Source organism: Diorhabda carinulata, chromosome 7, assembly GCF_026250575.1.
Source record: "Diorhabda carinulata isolate Delta chromosome 7, icDioCari1.1, whole genome shotgun sequence".
Taxonomy (NCBI): domain Eukaryota; kingdom Metazoa; phylum Arthropoda; class Insecta; order Coleoptera; family Chrysomelidae; genus Diorhabda; species Diorhabda carinulata.
Genome location: NC_079466.1, coordinates 6,558,401 through 6,579,222, shown reverse-complemented (window position 1 = coordinate 6,579,222; position 20,822 = coordinate 6,558,401). Strand labels below are relative to the sequence as shown.

Here is a 20,822-nt window from a genome sequence, read left to right as displayed (position 1 = left end):
AAATCTCTTATTTTGCCCAACATACTTCTTGTCGCAATCATCACAGCTAATTTCGTGAATATCAATATTTGATCTTCAGGATCAACCAACAATTTGTTTATGTTTTTAACTATTGTTGTACCTATTCATAAACCTACACTGTAAATTATATTTTCTAATCCTTTGTACAAATTTTTCCTGTTTTTTGTTTTGACTCTTAATAGAGGTGGTTCCAAGAGACTTTTGTAGACTATGACGATTAATCAACTTATATTCATAATTTACTTATCATAACCGCAATTACAGTCTCAAATAAAGTTTCAATGAAAAAGCACTTTGGTGAAGTTGGTAAGTTTCAATACACCTTCGGTAGTCTAGATTTTCGAGATATGAGTTTTTTGAAAAAAACTAATTTTAAAAACGCTTCACTGATGTCACTCCTTAAGTTTCGTTGAATACAGTATTTGGTTTATAAAAATAAGTATTATAATTTATTTTGAAAGTTTTCAACCCTCTTACATATTTGAATACTTGCTTTCAATTTTTATGAGAAAAAACTAGTAAATAATAACTCTAGATTACAATTGAGATGCCTGAGCAAAGATTTTGATAAAGCTCCCAAAGTAAATTCCATACACTATATGATCATTCAATTTCAAATTAGTAACATTTTTTTTAGTATAGATACGATATAATCGTATATTCTGAGGAAATTTATTTTGATAATATTTCAAAAAAATAACAATTCGGTTGAATTGCTTGTCTACCTAATGAATCATGAAACGAATTTTTCTGTTCATGTGCTTTGTATATAATTTATTATCTTATGAGGTGAATGAAATTTGAATTCTATGACAAGATGACGGAAGAACGTGTTTATTCGAATATCAATGAAGAAATTGTTTTATCATCTTCTTGTATATGTCGGCTTAATTTTTCTGATCCCCAGGGCTTATGTAGTTTGGAAATGTAACCAGAGGAAAATAAAAAAGATACAATTTTTCTGCTTAGGTAGTCTTCAAATTGGATTATTATATTCTTATTTTTTCAATTCATTTCTTGTTCATGTTTCCACTATACGACACAGTATAAAAACTTTATTATCGACCGGAAGAATCGAAACACTGCACCGTTTTCAAAATACTTCATCATGACAAAATATTGTCTAACACTGATACCACTCATACATTAGTTAATAAATCAGTTTTCACATGAATATTAAAATCGAATGAAACTCAAATCATTCAAGCATTTTCTGACTCAAATTGTTGAATTCGAAAATTCACTAAACAAAAAATATTACGATTACCATGCTAGATAATTTATCAATGATTGTTGTTAATTGAACGTAGTAATTCTGGTCATAATGAACAGAATCCCTGAACAGAATCAAGAAATTAATCTCCTATCTAAACCGAAACCTCTGGTAATACGTATGCGATTATATACTACTGAATTTTCCATTTTACGTTGTAGAACAGCCGAATCAATGAATTCGTTAAAACTGGATGGGAGCTTGTTGGGGAAAATGCTTAGGGACATCGATTTGTATTTTTAATTGCGCATTTTTAGAAAAAAATTATACAGTGGCCAATAGCAACTTTCTCATTATCAATTCAACCATCTGTATATTATACATTTCCAGATGGGTTTTCAGATTTATTACAAAAATTAACATTAAAAATTATATTATTCTATTAATTAGCTACGTTATAAACGATACTTATTTAAAATTTGGCTCTCGAAATAGGAGGAGGAAGTAAGCAAAAGTCATAACAATTTTTTTTATTTTCGTTCGAAATCGATCAGCAATTTGTTGTCTGCTTGCATGATGGTAGTGTCCTACTATTGTCGTTTGAATCTCGTCAACTGTACGTAATAAATTAACAAAAATGCGCACAATAACCATTCTACTAATGATTCGGTATGGAGATACAGGGAAAAAATTGGAAGTTGCTCTCATAAAATTCTCAAATTTGCTGTCTATATCCCAAGGAACAATTAAATGAGGGCAATGTTAGATAACAATGTGATCCATTTAGAAGATGTTTTGTTTTCTGATAAGAGACAATTCACGCTCATGTTAATCATCAAAATTGTCGCTATTCGTCTAATGAGAATCCTCACTGAGGCAATACCTGCTTCTCAGAATATTGATTGGAAGGGGTGGTTTCATCGAATGGCACTCGCGATCACTCAACATAAATATTCAGAAATTAAGAGATATGATTACCAAAGAGATAAGAAGAATGGAGCAGTCAGGGATGTTGCAAAATGTATTGCAATGGTTTAAAAATCGCATGGCTTGTTGTATTGGAGTAAATGTACAACATTTTGAACATTTGATGTAATCGCCTCTAGTATATATTTTCTAAAACTCGCAATTTTTCTACTCCAAAAATGTGGATCTACTTCTATCATGACATGAACATATAAACGATTGTCTTCAGTCGTTGTAGGTTTTATGCGATATGTTTTGGAAAATATTTTACTGCACCAGTTTCGTTAAACTTTTTACTAACTAACTGACACTAGACTTTGGTACGAGATTTGTATTAGCACATAAATTATGAAAGAATATTCAAATTAAACGGGTTTATTCAATCGTAGACATCTAAATCGTACAAGTAGTTTCCGAGATAATTGAGGCGTTCCATACACAAAACTCACTGTGTATGTTTATGTGTTTTTCATAATCGCTTTTTGGTAGTGATTTTGAAATGTACACCTAGAGTGCAAGGGATGGTAATTGATTCGGTTATCTAAACCAAGTTCCTTTGAAAGAACGACATTTTAATCGGTAAGTGCAGGGTATTGAGAATTATTGCGATTTTATCCGAAAGCAATGACCTTATATTATTCTATATAATAATTTTCGGAAATTCAGTTATCGATTTTGTTTATTTTGAACTGTTCGTACATTCACTCACAATATACAAAATTAATAAATATTTCGATCCATCATATAGCACTATATTATACCGAAAATTATTATAGAGAATAATATGAGGTCATTGCTTATAACACGTATCTACTATTATCATATATGAGAGTAAAATTATGCCGCAATTTTAGTTTTGTATTTGATGCTTTCCTAATTTTACTTCGTTGTTTATTTGTTAGTGGATCCACAATTTTGCGACAAAATTTTCAGGTACATCAACGCATCAGATCCTTCCAAACTGGAATCACTCACTGTATTGATGCATGTATTTTTTGTTTCTACCGTTAAATTTTGGTTTGAAAAGTCCGTTTTGGCCACAATGAGTAAGTAAAAAGCTATAATTTTCGCAAAAATTTCATATTTGTTTCAGAAACACATATTTTTAAAGCTTGAAATGAGTCTTTTACATTTAACATTCAATTTATATCTTATTTTTATTATGGTTGTCCATATTCTTGGTATTTTGAAAAATTTTTACGATAGTCATCAATCCTTCTTAGCTTATTAAATTTCATCTTCTAATTTTAAAAAGTACCCTGTTTCAACGGCCTCTGAGGTTTTAAATGGAAATTACATGTGAAAAGATCATCCAGTTCTTGTAATTTTTTGTCTTATATATGCATTCCATTTCGGACTATGATAATATTTCCTTTTATAGAAAATTTAACACCCTACAAAAAAACTTCATACATTTTTTCGCTAAGTCTCTCGGTACAGAAGCTAATAGAGATTGAAGTTGAGAGTATCGTTTTAGTTAATTTGACGATTCCATCAAATTATAACTCAATTCAATTTACTCTACTTCACTATGCAGCTTTTAACATGATTTGTTATTTTCTAACTCATTTTGATGCTAATAAAAATAATGATTGTTGAAATATTTAACAAATATATTATTTATTGTTGTTACATATTTTTACTTATTAATTATGTTAATTTTGGAATATAGGTAGTCTTTAAAGAGGTGGGAAATTACTCTCGAATATATTTAAGTAATTGCAAAACATATTGCAATTGATTTTAAGCATTAGAATGATATCCTTTAACATCTTCAAGTAATTTTACTCTTCTCTCTCAACCCAATTATATATCACTGATATAGACATATTAAACCAATTGAGGTGAAAGTTGTATTGAAAAAGATGGTCTCAGAAGTACCTGGCTCACCTAGAAATGGAGGTAGCTGCTTGAAAAATACCACTGAATGAGAAAATGTACAATCGTATACAGCGTATGTTTTAAGTTTGAGGAGGCCACGAGGTTTAGTATTTTTTTTGGCAGCCATAAATAGTGAACGTTTTTAGTAAATTAGTGAACATGGAAAAAATTGTTCATCGTTATGTGATACAATACTTTTATTTGAAAGGCTTTAGCTCAACTAATGTAAAAGCTCAACTAGATACTACTCTGGGTAAGACTGCTCCTTTGTTATCAACAGTTTAATATTGAATAGCAGTGTTCCACCGAGGCCGTACCAACTGCGAAGACCAGCATCGCTGAGGTCGACCAAATGAGGTAACGACTCCAAAAATTTTGAAGAAAATCCATTTGGTATTTGGTAATGTTCCACAGAAATGAAGCCGGATTTTTCCATAACCATAGATGAAACGTGGGTCCATCCCTTCACAACCGAAACAAAAAAACAAATAAAACAATGGAATAAAAAAACGGCTCCAAAGAAGGCGAAGACCGTTCCATCTGCAGGAAAGGCGTCGGTTTTTGGGGATGCGTATGGGATACCTCTCATTAACTATATTGGAAAAAAACTACCCACGGCGAGTATTGTGCGAACTTATTGCAACGTTTGATCGGAGAAATCAAGTAAAAAGAAGAAAGTATAGTTTCATCAAAACATTGCACCTGATCACCTGACCCATTGCACCGTTATTGCAATGGACAAAATCAATTCATTGCTACTTCATGCACCCTATTAACCAGATTTAGCAACCTCGGACTATTATCTGTTCCTAGACATGAAAAAAATGCTCGGCGGTCAAAGATATTCTAACATGAATAGGTGATATCATCAGTTAATGGCTAATTTGAGGAGCTTGACGATTTTATTATAAACAGGGTATCGAACTTATAAACATCGCTGGGAAAATTGTATGCTGTTAAAAGGATATTACGTTGGAAAATGAATGTGTTTTTTTTCAAGTGCCAAGTACTTCTGGCACCATCCTCGTATATAGTAAAATCAAAAAAAAAATGATAATCCATATTTCAGAGCATGTAGAAATGGGATAAAGTAATTGACATCCTCTAGTTCTCAAACGTATCAGATCAAACATAATGTTTCTATTTCTCTACAGTGGGAATATAAACAAGAATTGAATTGGAGACTATAATAATCCAATTTGAAGAGTACCTGAGCAGAAAAATTGGAGCTACACTATCGTTCTTTTTTATTTTCCTCATGTTACCTTTTTAAACTACATATGCCCTGGGGATTGAAAACACCAAGCTGTCATATCCAATAAGACCACTACATGATAAAAAGCAATTTCTTTTTGGATGTTCGAATAAGCACGTCCCACCGTCAACTTGTCACAAAACTCGCATTTGATTTAAAGAATGTGATAATAAATCCTATACATAGAACATGAACAACTTAACGCAGCAAAAAAAATTAATTAAATCGTTTTTTCCTTCACGTTAAATTATTATCTTTTCAAAAGTTGCTGTTGTGATAAGATCAGAATCAAATTTTTCTAAATTATCTTTATCTACCTAATTTACTAATCGACAAATCGACAAAGGCATTTTATGAGCGACAGTCAAATTACACGGTATCCAATGCGATCAAATTTTTTTGAAAACCAAATGTTAATGCAATATTGATTGTAAGCGAGTGAAATTCTTAGTTAATGCCCAAGTATGCCTCAATCTCATTGTAGGTATGTCACATGACGAACTTGCAGTATCAGTTTACGCACAGCATCGATATTTTCTTGCACAGCAATCGATTTTGGAGGACCTTCACGAAATTCATCCTGTAGCAAAGTGCGACCACGATTGATTTCTGAGAATTAGCGAAACACGGTGACTCGAAATGGAGCTTCATCACCAAAAGCTATTCCAAAATTCAAAAACTTGAAATGTATAAGACCACTCATAGTTGCCGTTTGACGTGGTCGCTCGTAGCAACTTACGTTTAGTCCGGGAGGTAGCGTTGTAATTTTTCTAGGAATTTGTTTAATGGTAAGAAATCAGTAAAGTGTGGTCAGTTGTCGCAATAACGGTGGAGCTAAAGTAGACAGCATGGAAAATTAATTGGAAAAAAATCGGCTCCGATGATTTTTATACCGAGCAAACATGTATAATATTATTGTTTTAATCACATTTTTTGAATAAATAGTCGTCAGCTGTATTGACGAGGGGGGGTTATATGTCAGTCACGTGCATGAACCTCATTGAAAATTTGACAAACAAATTAATTTTATACCTTATGAAATTTATATATCTCAATTATTACACTTTTAAAATAATAAAAAAAATCGTCAGCCGTATTTTTGACGGGGGTAATTACGTCAGTCACCGTGATAAACATTTTTCGCGCTCAATGCATTTGAGCAATGCATAGACTTTTTAGAAATTTTAGAACTGACTATATTTACACCCATAAACAATCACCTGACGATGATTTCTTATTTTTTCAATATTCACCTTATACTTCGAATTCAATAAGTATAATATCTATTTAATATAAAAAACACCACCTTTTATTTATTAATTTTGTGCCTGTTTCTAACTATATTGATATTTACTGTAGCATCAAAGAATTTCAAACAGTCTCACGACTCTGACATACCTTTCCTAAAAATTATTTTTCTAGCCTACAGGGAGAATTGACGGAAGTAAGTACATATACCCTACTGGAGCGGGACAAACTTATATAAATAAGAGAGAAATACTACCCTCTGCTACAGAAATTTCGACTAGTTTATTTAGTTTCTGAGGTGCTGTCCTGTCTTTCTTCTATATTCAATGACAGAAGAAGACAAAGAAATCAATCACAATGGTTACATCATCGAGTGCACGCAAAATTATTATCGCGTTTGATTACTCCATTAATAATGACCACGAGCATGACTTCCGAGGCAGAATAGAGGGCCAGAATTATCATATTCACAGTTCTAATCAATTACGACCGGCTAATTTCTCCAATGAATTAAAAAATACTCATTTTGAAGAGCTTCTAATAGAATTTATTTGTCAAAATTGGGATAATGATTACATGTCGCCCTTTATAGGAGAAAGAACAATATATGATAATATTTATATGCTATAAATACGAAAAACATAATGAAAAAATAGAGAGAAGCGTAGAACCGGATTTAAATTGTACAACACATTAAGAAGGAGGTATGATAATAGTTTTCCACATTTGTCAACTAAATACTAAACAAAACGTAGTAATATGATGTTATGATACAGATATTTTCATGTTTCTATTGAGGAATGTGGATCATATTCAGAGCAACTTTCATTTGTTACTCGGAACTGGAAATGCGCAACGTTACATCGATGTCACTCAACTGTACGAAGTATTAGGACTTAGCATTTCATGCATTCGCAGGATGCGACTTTAATCCCGCTTTTTATAGAAGAGGAAAAAAACCATTTGAAATTTTAAGATAGTCAGAATCATTGATAGAAAGATTTACAGATATAGCAAATATAAACGAATCTAATATACATCAACTTCTAAAAAAGATCGAAGAATTTGTATGCAGAATGTATTGTCTGAAAGCAATAGATAATGTAAATATAGCACGAGTAACGACATTCATCAAAACATATAAAATGAATAGTCAAAAAGACCAATTCGCACTCACAATATCGAAGATGATGATGCTAAAGAACCGAATCTCATCATAGACAGCTCCGATGATAGTTGTGAGGAAAGTGATGGATATAACAAAGACACAGCAGAAGATATAAATGAAGAAGAAGAATAATAATTTATGTATCAATAGAAATCTAAGCTTTTATTTCTTATTTATGTAGATTAACAAAAAAAAGTCTTTTTAAATAATTAGTATTTTGTTTCTAATAAATATTTATTTCTTCATACAATTTGAAACAGACACAAAATTAGTAAATAAAATGGAGGGTTTTTTATATTAAATTGATATTATTCTTATTTAATTCGAAGTATATAATAATTTAAATATTAAAAAAATGAAAAATCATCGCCAGGTGATTGTTTATGGGTGTGAATATTGTCAATTTATTTTCCAAAAAGTTTATGCAACACTCAAATACATTGAGCACGCAAAATGTTTATCACGCTGACTGATGGTATTACCCCCATCAAAAATATGACTGACGATTTTCTTTATCATTTTAAGAGTATGAAAATTGAGATATATAAATTTAATAAGGTATAAAATTAATTTGTTTGTCAAAGTTCCAATGAGGTTCATGCACTTGACTGACATATAACCTACCCCTAATCAATACAGCTGACGACTATTTTTTGAAAAAATGTGATTAAAACAATAATATTACACATGTTTGCTCGGTATAAAAATCATCGGAACAAATTTTTTTCCAATAACTTTTTCATACTGAGTCCTTTAGCTCCACCGCTAAAGGAGCAGCTGACGTTCGGAGCTATTATGTGACTTGCTCAACTATAGCGCTACCTCCCGGATTAATAGGAAAAGACCCAATCTGTTTGCGTTTATCACGTATGAAGCTAGAGCAAGATGTTGGGGTTATTTCACTCTCTTTGTATGTTTATGTTGTTCTTTTGGCTTTGCTTGTTTCTTCAGAGTTTTTTTTCGATTTGAATTTTATTAAGTATATCAGATTATATAATTTATAGTGTTTTTGTGTAATTATTTTCTTTTAGGGCGTTTTTAGAATAGATTAGAAAATTATTAAGGTCGTTTTTTAATTTAGGATATTCATTTTTTATTTTGGGATATTTTTTGATTCTCAATATGGATTCGAGAAGATTTTTAATAATCTGATTCACATAAAATACTATACTATACAAAATACCTGTATTCTAGTTATTAAACATAATGCTTCATGCTATTTTCAGAGAACCTCCTCCTCCTGATAAAGGCAATTCGGGATTAGTCGTATGTATTTGACTTGTCCCATAAAGATAATGAAAATAACAAGAAAAAAACGCATATTTCAGAAATGGTAAATTGTAATGGTAACTAATATTTTCATTGTTCCTACTTTCAATTGAAAAATTCCATTATTGTTTTAGTGGAGGACTGCATCAAAGGGTGGAGAACTTTAAGGGAGGATTTTTAAACAGACCGGTAAAAGTTAATTCTGAGGCTGAGACAATATTTTGTATAAAGACCATAATATGTGTAATGAATAGAATTTTCGGAATGACAACTGATTGAGAAATGTAAATTTTAAAAACAATTTTATCACAATATATGTGCTTAAATATAAAGTGTGGCTTTAAAATTTAGCATTGTTTACCTTAGACTTAATATTGAGATCACTAGGTATAATTATAATTTCTATTTCATTAGAATAAAAAAATAATTATACATTATAATTGGAAAAAAAATAGTTTTTCAATTTTGTTTCAGTAATATATAAAACTTGTCCCTTCTCAGAGATGAAGTAGCTGGCTGATGTATCTCGTATTCCTTTTATAAAACGTCTCGTCACATTAACACCAAGTCTACCAACCGATTTTTGAGGCTCTTCCTTGCTCTCCATCCACCATTCTGCTCTCCAGCTCTGTCCACAATATTTGGAGAACAACATATGTTGCCACTTCCAAGATTTCATTTCAAGAATTTCTACTATTCACCAAAATAATTCAATATTTCAAAAATGTCTTCTGCCGTTGTTCAAAGGAGAGGACTACTTTGAATATTGAATTACAACTCCTCTAAAGAGCGTGATGTAAATCGCCTTTTTTGTCGATATTAACATCCCCAAAGGCTCACAATTGCAAGGGGAGGGTGTAACTAGTGACTAGTTTCTACGTTATTACGTCTCATCAGAGAACCTTCGTTCGGGCTTGAACAGTTCGGGGTCAAGTAGCCAGAAAAGTAGTTGTTTTCTGCTTTGAAGAGCGTTCTATAATTCAAATACAAAAATCGTTGGTACATAATAAAAAACAATGTGGAAATTGAGAAATTGACTAAGAGAGGAAATCATAATATGATCAAAGCAGATTGATATTCTAGTGTTCTATTAATTTACATGTTGGTTTTTTTTAATGTCAAGTAATATTTACAAAAAGGCCTAAGTCGAGCCAAAACACATAAAAACTACGATAGGAGATGCCAGCTTATTTTGTACCAAATAAAAATATCTTTATGGAATTCACGATGTTGTTATTCAGCTTGTTATTCAAATTGAGAATACGTGACTATTGAATCGAATCAAACAAAAATTCTGTGTTTAGAAGTGAGAACAAATCAAAATAAAGTTCTCGAATTGATTGGAAGGTACTAAATGGAAATGCAAAATTTCCAATCAAAAAGTTACTCTTTTGCCTTGACAACTTTTTAAAGCTAAAATTTTTTCAAATATTTGTGAAATTCAAAGGTAGTGAGGTATTCCATGGAAAACGATATTCCCAAATTGGGAAGAGAAGATAAATCTATAAAATTTTATCATACGATTTGTCAAATGCCATATGTCTATTAATAATAATGTATATCCTAAGAATTTCAAGGAAAGAATTCTAGAATAAGGGGTTTATCCTAATAAAGTAAAGTTTTTCCAATACTGTCGCTTGTAGCATATGAACAAGAAACAAGAAACGCTCAATTAAAAAATTTTATTTGGAAAGATGTGATAGAAAATTATTTTATGAGTAACGCCAGACATTATTGAAAAACACATTTTTGCATTTGAACTGAATTTGAACTAGGGCAAAAATGAATTTCACTAGTGGTGAATTACCTAATTGATATGATTTGGATAAAAACGCCTAACTATCAGCAATAATATACCAAGAATATTTTCTTAAAATGAGGCAACCTACAAAAGCAAGCTTGGAGAGTTTGATAGAGCGGTTCAATTACAAGGGTTCTGTTAATTATGTAAAGCATGAACGATTAAAAATTTCTGTGACAGAAGATAATGAAATTAATGTTTTTCTGGCAGTAACTAAGAACCCGCACACAAGTGTGAACATGGAGTATTTCCAGCGAACAAGAACTGAGCTACTACGATGTTCCAGGAATCCTTGAAAAAACAAAATGCACCGTTACCACATTTACTTACAACAGGAATCAACTGGTGTTGATTTTGAAAAAAGTATAGAATCTTGTAGGTGAGTTTCAAGAAACGTTGATCAACAGAAAGATGTTTTAAACTATATTCTATTTGGAGATGAAGCTACGTTTAATACAAATGGTTGTGTCAACAGAGCCAATCAAGGTCACCAGATTTCAGTAAAATGAACTCATTTTTCTGGGATCACATCAATAATGAAGCGAACAAAATACCTCAAATAACAAAAACTGACATGATGAAGAGAATACGGAACGATTTTGGGATTGTTTTCATACAAATGATTCGTAATGTAAGTAACTCTTCCAATGATTGTTCACAAGCATACATAGATGCCTTTGAAAGTCATTTCGAACACCTATTGTGATAATCAAGACGTGTACTTATACTGTAGTTTATAAGATAGTTTTTAATTGTTTCGTTCCTGTAATTTGCTTGAGATACACTCGTTTTCTTCTTTGTATTTGCTATTCAACCTCTACAGTACCAAATAGCAATAATATGAAAGTCATACAAATAAATCATAGCCTCACAAATAATTGTTTAGCAACAATAGCTTAATTTCAAAAACATCAGCTAACAATTCACTCATCAAAACAACCTTTTACCGGACTGAACAACCAAAAATCAATATCTGCGAAATTCACAAAATACTGCACGAATAACTTAATTCTTTAACAGTTAACTAGATGTGGCTCTAAACTTCTAAGGCTTTTACTTGGCTTTTACAAGCAACATAATTCTGCAATGAGTTATACCACGTCTGGAAAATTTCGAATAATGCGTGCGTCCAGTAGACCAAGACTCAAAAGAAAATAAACCAAACATTCAATTTGTTTATATAAAAATAGTTCAACAAAAGGATAAATTGAACTGTGCTGAATAACTTAAATTCCAGGAATCTAGTATGTCACCAACAAGTAGGTACATACAAAACTACAAAAGAGGTATGAAATATAATATGTAAAATACTCAAAGATAATATGACAAAATATCTTGTAAAGAAAATTATTTACAAAAACAAGTTGGTAGGTTTATATCGTGTAATGTTAATAACAAAAAAAAGTAACGCAAGCTGTGAGCAGTGAAAACGTTACAGGGTAAATATTTTTGTGCATCTACCCTTAATATCATGTCAATTGTGTGTTGTCGATAGAATAGAAACGAAGAAAACTTCATTTATTTATCTAGCGGAACTGAACAATATTGTAACTAACATGAAAGGCTCAGACAAAAACAATGATTCTGTTTGCTACTAATGAGAAACATTAATTATGATGGCAGTACTATTAGAGATATTATTAGCATGATAGAAAACTAAGAATACTATTCTTGAACTTTTTAACTACTACCGATATTAAAACAATCCTAAAGCGTGAAGTGTTTAATGAATGGGAGAACAAATGGTCAAAGTGAAAGACTCAGTAAAACCATGGTCAATACTACCGAAAAATCGTAGAGATGATGTTCTTCTAACACGTCTGCGTCTAGGCCATACGCGACTGACGCATAGTTACTTATTTAATGCGAAACCTGAACCAAAACGTAGCAACTGCAATTGAAAATTGACTATAAAACACATAATCGCAGAATGTCCATCTCTTAACTCAGAAAGATCATCATCAAATCTACCACTCGGAACAGTACGTGAAATTTTAGGACCAAAATACAATATTACTTACCTTAAAATACCTTAAACAGATCTTTATCATAAATTTAATTTAACAAATATTCATAGATAAAATACTTAATCTTAACTAAATCGCTAATAACCAGTATACGGTTGATGAAAATTTTGTAATAAAAAGAAATACTATGCATTGAACATATACAAGATTTTTCATTTGAAATTGGTTTTTAAATTGGACGAAAGTAATTCTCAATATCTGAGTACCTAATAATGGAATGATCGAATGACAAATATCAAAATTGATAAATGTTCTTAAAGCCAGATTCACTTCCTTTTTGTTTTCTAGCATATTACACTTAATCATCTGTATTTTTCATTAGTTTTAGTAAATTTTTGTTTATAATTACCGCTAGAAGTTCCTTATTTTTTATTGCGTACTAATGTGTTACTTTCTTCAAGTATCATAAACGTAAAAAAATTCCTCTCTGTTTTTATTCTCATCGATTCCTATTACGATGATACAACTTTAGGCAGCCTTAGCTTGCTTACTTCCTTTATTATATGTCACTTTGCTACTGTTAGTTATGCAGATAACTTTTCCTAATTCTGGTTTACTTGTTCATATCAGCTTGTGAATTTCCGGTGGATGTCGGATTCTATACAAAAGCTAGGTTATTTGCTTCGGTAGCTTATTGAAAGATGCATTCGGTCAGTTCTGTTTGCGAGCAAATATCGATGATTACCTACTTGAAATTTGTGGAATCGTTGTTCAAATTCATATTGAACACACTTTTACACTCACAATTACACTGTCCAATGCGCGCTTTGATAATCAAGTTATCGTCATTAGAGTCTGAATATAAACTTTTAGTTGTTTTTTTCTCAAATTATGGTTAGTTTGCGTTCGATATTTTCCTTCATTGTGAATGGACATATATTAGATGAAGATATGGATTTCTTCTTTACAGAGGAATGCTGATAATTGAACTCCAATTATAAAAGAACAGGCCTCCATTCCACTTTTATTTTTCTACCGAGCAGTAGTATGCTGACGATCACGTTGAGCCTGTCCGTTCTCCCATATTTTCGACCGGTACTGAGGTATCCTTTCCCTGCAACGTGAAAGTTTTCATCTGTTTCTCTGAATTATAATCGTATTCTAAAATATCCTCCAAAATTTTAAGTATCAGCATTAGAACATGAAATTGCCTTGGTAATAATATAGTGTGTCTGTTTATATGATCAAAGTGAGATCTATCTCACAACATTATAGTGGCTGAATACCAGCAGCGAAAGTAATCGTGTCCACGGTGTTCTTGATAGTAAGCACATTCTACTCTATTTTTATATTGATCTATATTTTATTTTTCACAGCTTCCATTTCCTTGTTGAAATTTGAAGCAGTATACGAATGTAGGCCTTTGAATCAACCAAAAAAAGGTGATTTGTTGAGTTGAGTAGACAGATTGAGACCCCTAAATCGGATCAATTCTTTTCAATAAATGGATTTAAACTTAAACCCACTCCCCTCTTGATGGTAATGGCTTCAAAGTGGAAGTCAAAACGTCGATAAATTTTAAGAAGTTGTTTGAAAAGAATAAAAAAGTAGAATACTTTTCGGTTATGATATTTTGAGATCAGCGAAATTATGAAATATTGAGCTGTTTATTTGTAAACTAATCTCTAATCTATCACGAACTACTTGAAAATCGCTGTAAGGTTTGTATATTTTCAATGTCGAATGAGGTTCATATGTACAAACTTAGACGAGAGAATTGCTTCTCTACCTCACTAGATTTCGATTTACAATATTTTTAGAACAAAACTATTGCGAATAAAAAAAATATTGCCTTCTGACTATAAAACATTCATTTTTAACCGGTAGCTACATGCACTCAGAACCGTCGAGGCTAAATAAAAACTATGTAACACAAATCACCTCCAATTTTTAGTTCCACGTCATTGTTTCTCTACTAGAAGTTCTTGACGGCAAAGTTGGCGCGACTTATTTCTAACAAAATTTCTCTGTTTCAGAAAACAAAGGAGGAGAAAGTAGACGAATGCTGGATATAACAAGAGACAAACCGATAAAAGTGGCGGTGCGAGTCGTCGTGCCTGTGAGGGATCATCCTAAAGTAAGTCTTTTAGTCTTATCTCACAATATTTTACATTAAGAAAGGGAATCAGTGAAATTATGATTAAGATTAAGATTAAATTCAATAAAAAAATCAAAATAATCAACCAGTAGTCCTCTAGTTTCAATGTAACAAAGAAATTGAGACAAAGCTGCATCAATATGCGAAAAACCTCTAACTAACAGAGAAGATTTGCAACATGAAGATGGAAGACAAATATCATACACTGAAGACTACATGTATTTGAAATCAAAAATCACAAATATTGGCAGAACTGAACCAGAAATAATAGAAGGAAAGAAAACATTGGATCTCTCAGCTCCATACAATCATCCAGTGAAATCTCTAAAGAAAAAAAAACATCAAATATTCAACACCATATTTAAGAGCGTGAAACATGGTAGCTGACATGAACAATAAAACAAAACTATTATAGCTAGAAATGGCTATATGTATCGCACACAACAATTGAAAAACACGTGAAATATCTTGAGCTAGTTAAGAAACTTAATATTTCGGTACCTCACGAATTGTAAGAAACTCATTTAACACAAAAATCGACATTTGCGATATGCACCTTAACTTAACACTTTCTTGAAAAAAATCATCAATGGTGATGAAAAATGGGTTATATACAGTAACATAATTCGAAAACGATCATGGAGCAAACACGATGAACCAGCCCAAACCACATCGATAGCTAAAAAACAACAAAAAAAGCTCATGCTGTTAGTTTGGTGGGTATAAAGGTATTGTGTTTTTTGAGCTGCTTCCAAGGAACCAAACGATCAATTCTGATGTTTCCTATCAACAATTACTGGAACTGTATTGTCAAATGGGAAAGGTTTAGTGTTCCACCATTAAAATGAAAGACCTCACACATCTTTGGCAACTCATGGAAACTATTGAAACTTGGTTGGGAACTTATCCCCTATACAGCCTTGATGTGGCATCATCTAATTACCAATTATTTCGAAGTTTGCAGAATTCTTTGAATCGAATTGAACTTTAACAAATGACAATTACCTTCAATCGCACATGGTTCAGTTTTTTTGCTGATAAGGACCAGAAATTTTATGAGCGCAGAATGATGAAGCTGAAAAGAAAATAGCAAAAGGTCATTGAGCAAAATGAAAAATATATAATTTATTAAAAATTATTCTTTGGTGAAAAAGATTTTATTTTTTACTACAAAACCAAAGTTACTTTGTCACAAACCAAAAATATAATATAACAATAAAAGAAATGATGAATTTTGAGAAAGCCGTACTTGAGAATATACAAGGAAACAACACAGATGATATGGCCATGTGTAGAAGATGAGTGAGAATACCACGACAATCGTGATTTTAGGTGTCTTTATTTAAAAGTATATAATATTGACTTTTCGACTACTTTCAGTTAAAATATGATTTGACACTGATAATTTGCGTATTTATATCAATCGAAAAGAATCGAAAATCTCCAGGCCCGGGTAAAATAGCACCAGAGTTAATTAAAAATGGCACTGAAAAACTTTTTTCTCATCTGCAAATGCTTTTCCAGAAGTGTATAAATGGTGAAGCGCTACCCCAAGAGTGGAAAACATCTTATATGACTACCGTATATAAAAAAGGGGGCAGAGAAAATTGCGACAGCTACCGGAGACTTACAGTGCTGTGTACAATATCCAGAATTTATGGAAAAATCATAAAAAATAAAATCGAACAGGAATATTGCAACATGGAGGCAGAAGAACAGGCAGGCTTCAGAGCGGGGAGGTCGACTATTGATCATTTATTTACGATTTCGCAAATAATTGATAAGAAAACTGCCAAAAATCAAGAACTCCACCTTTTGTATGTTGACCTTAAAAAAGCATATGACAGCGTACCGCAAACAAAACTATGGGATGCCTTGGAAAGAACAAATATAAATGCGGCCCTAATAAAAGCAGTACAAAAGCTTTATGAAAACAGTAAATCACAAGTAAAAATAGGAAACAAGGTCTCAAAAGGATTCTCCATCAATAAGGGGTTAAAACAAGGATGCTGTCTGTCGTCCACACTCTTCAAGATATACCTGGAACACGCACTAGCACACTGGAAAAGGAAATGTAAGAACATGGGCATTCCACTAATCGATTCCAAACTATATACCCTGTGTTTTGCAGATGACCAAATAATCTTGGCACAGGACTACGAAGACTTAGAATATATGACAAGAAAGCTAGTAGAGGAATACAGGAAATGGGGTCTAGAAGTAAATTTTAGTAAAACGGAATATATGTGTATTGGAGGAGAACAAAAATATTTAATACTTGAAGAAACACAACAAAAAATAAGTCATTGTACAAAATACAAATACCTAGGCATGATCATCACTAATGATGGAAGATTAGATGAAGCAATAACACAAAGAAATAACCAAGGAAGACAAGCAATAAGACAACTAAATAGTGTATTGTGGGACAAACAAATATCCAAGGAAAACAAACATCGAATATACAATAGCATAATAAAAAGTATAACAACATATAGTAGCGAAGTCTGGCCTCTAAAAGAAAAAACAGTCAAAATGCTTGAAGCCACAGAAATGGATTATTGGAGACGCGCGGCAGGAATATCAAGACTGGAAAAAATAAGAAACGACAGAATCAGGGAGATCATGAAAGTGCAACATACGATTACGGAAGACATTAGGGTGAATCAGTTAAGATGGTACGGACATGTCCAAAGAATGCCTGAAGACCGCATACCCAAACAAATTTTAAGTTGGGCACCACAAGGAAGAAGAAAGAGAGGAAGACCAAGATTAAGCTGGAGAGAAGATATCGAGAAGGATATTCGAGAGAGAAGATTGGAAGAAGATCTTTGGGAAGATCGAGAAAAATGGAAACTGGGAATCGGAAGACGGCGAAGAACGTTTTAAACCCGATTAATATATATATATATATATATATATATATATATATATATATATATATATATCAATCAATAGATCACCTACAACAAGGGTATTAAAATAAAATAAAATCAAACTAGAACCAAGAAAAACTAATTTTTCGTTAGTTTTCACATCTCAAATATGTAGCAACTATCTATCAAATTAATAAATTATTTATCATTGATAGCTTTCTTGTTTTTATGTACAATTTCTAAAAATTCTCTTTACGTGTATTTGATTGCATGTCAAGAATTTTTTAAGCTTTATAATTGAATGTATGTTTAGTCGATATTTCTTGATTCGTTGATTCAGTTATATTTTTCTATCGTATTCAATCTATTTTCTAAATAATGAGAAGTCTGACCTATCTAGATAGAGTCACGATCATTACAAGGTACTTGACATATAATATTACTTCTTTTACTTTTAGTTATTTTGGAGTGGAATATTTGGAGAATGTATCATGTCCTTCAAGACTTATACTAATGTCATACTCATTGAAACAATTCGATCGTTGTTGAGAAGGTCCTTCTACATATGATTAGGAAAAATGTTTTATGTTTTTATGTTCAGTTTTTGCTTTGTTCCTTAATTGATTATAATATTTATTTATCCTTGAATATGCTGTTTATTATTTTTTCCGGATAATTATTTTCTTCCAATGCAGTTTTTGCTTTTTCAATATCAGAGCATCTAAATTCAAGATCTGATATTTGGGTATTATCAGTCAAACTTACTCTCACTAATCTTTTTGTAAAGGATGACATGAATTGGAGTTCAAATATCTTCAAAGTTGGGGTTTCGTGTATCATTCTGTTCTTAAGTTATTATTAATTTTATATATTATGACACCAAGAAAATTAATTATATTATTTTTGTTCGTTTTTCATTGGGGATTGAAGTTTTTTATGATAAGAATTCAATTTCTGATTTGTGTTTTCAGTTCCATAATTTGGTATGGGAGTAATACAATTATCTACATTTCATTCTTATTCTGATATTCATGATGTAGTTGATCTATTGATTAATATAAATACGCAAATTATCAGGTTCAATATCATATTTTGATAAAGACTAAAAGAAGTCGTTGATGTGCCTTTCAAAAATTATTAAAAAAACTAATTCAATCATCTATATAATGGAAAATGAATGGATATTTATATTAAGTTTGCTTAAGATTATTTCTTCAAATATTAAAATGAAATATACAAATTGATTGTGGCGCTATAGGCGGTTCCATATCAAGTGTTATAGTACAATTAGTAATGGAAGATCTTAAGGAAACTGTTGTTAGTTAGTCAGTCACCAAATATTTATTATTTATAATAAGCTGGTGCTAATGTACTTAATGATGAATTGATATGGGTTGCTATGAATAAGCTAATCATTTTCCTTAATAATGAACGAATAAGAATGATGAGCTGAAGTATATATAGAAATTTCAAATGTACTCAACCGTTTATGACATGTATTGGGACAAGGTGTCCAATTCATCGCATTATAATATTACCCTACATCAAAAAATCATCTTAAACTGTCTTAAAAGCTTTATCGTAAGTTATCTGGAGCAAGGCTCAAATTTTAAATCATATTCACTTGACACAAGGGTTGCTACTTAAGTTTTCAGATATGGCAATATAGATGTGAATATGTCAAATGTGAAATAGCTAACATAAAGTTTGACATTTTTAATGGTGAACGTACTCAGAACGTGTTGTTTTACGAGTGCTATTTGAGCAGTTTACAGATACTTAAAAATTAATCTTGGTTAAAAATGGAATTAAATCACCAACATTTTCGTGCGATTACTTTCTATGACTTTCGACGTGGATTAAACTAACAGAATTGTGCCAATCAACTCACTTCAATTTTTGGTGAGAAAGCACCATTTTAGTGGTTTTAGGAATTGAGCCTTCGACACTTACTTCGATACAGGATAAATTTCCTGAAGGTCGTCCAAAACGTCGTCCACATATTGAAACCTCTTCGTAATAATTATGTTTAACATCTAACATTAGCAGATTGATTTTTTTGGGAAGTCAGTAGCTGAGACTGTTATTGCTTTTAACGAATTTTGATATGTACAGCAGAATAACAAGTTTATAAGATAACATTATATTGTTTCTCACTTACTTTTATATCACTATGAACATAGTTGTGTATGTATTTGTACCTAACACCTATTGTTCTTTGGGCTTGTGGGTATAAAATCCCGTTTTCATGCCTATGAGTACTAGCTTGCTTTATTACAAAATCCTCTGAGCTAAAAGGCTTTCCCTAATTATTTCTAATATATCTCATTTTTCATATACAGTGTTGATAAATTCAGTCAATTTCAGTTTTTTCAGATATCCTCTTGTTGATATTTTGTGTTTCAGGAATAATGTACAACTGATATGTTGTATGTAATTATGATTGGGTCGTATTGGTATAGTATGAAAGTTGTTCTAAACTTACAAATTTAATATATACTCCAGTGTAATTGATCACAAATTGCCTGGTTGTAATTCAGATAATCTATTTCTTGTTGAGTTTTTTGACGTATGTGTGGTAGAATTTTTGCTGTCTGATGATATTAAGTTAACCTACAGATTATAGATATAGTCAATGAAACGTCTTGCAAGTGTAGACAAATATATATATATATGAGAAAAAATTATCAAAAGGTATATGTTATTCTACTAATTTTCCGTATCGTAGCAGTATTTTTTCACCTTTTCATGTAAAGAAATATTGGAGTAGCTGATCACTGAATATTATTATTACTGAAATTTAGACATAAAAACTCGTGAGGCTCATGAATTTCTAGGGATCGAACGGTACAAATCGTGCAGCAAAAGACACGTCAGTTCCATGTTTTCAATTATGAAAGTCCTTTGAGCTTAATTTAAATGAGCTGCCTTGCTGCCTATTCTGTATTTTTGATGAATGAATTGGTTTTATCAAAAGGGTGCAGATGTTAATCATAAAT

General features: G+C 31.5%; 1 protein-coding gene across 2 annotated transcripts in view; it reads left to right on the top strand.

Moving 5' to 3' along the window:
* LOC130896680 (protein quaking-B-like) overlaps nt 1–20,822 on the top strand; it is a 724,732-nt gene that overhangs the window by 539,002 nt on the left and 164,908 nt on the right. For both annotated transcript variants that reach the window (XM_057804936.1, XM_057804935.1), the window contains one exon: nt 14,826–14,926. In XM_057804936.1, coding sequence (XP_057660919.1) covers nt 14,826–14,926 — 101 coding nt within the window. The remainder of the gene's footprint in view (nt 1–14,825; nt 14,927–20,822) is intronic.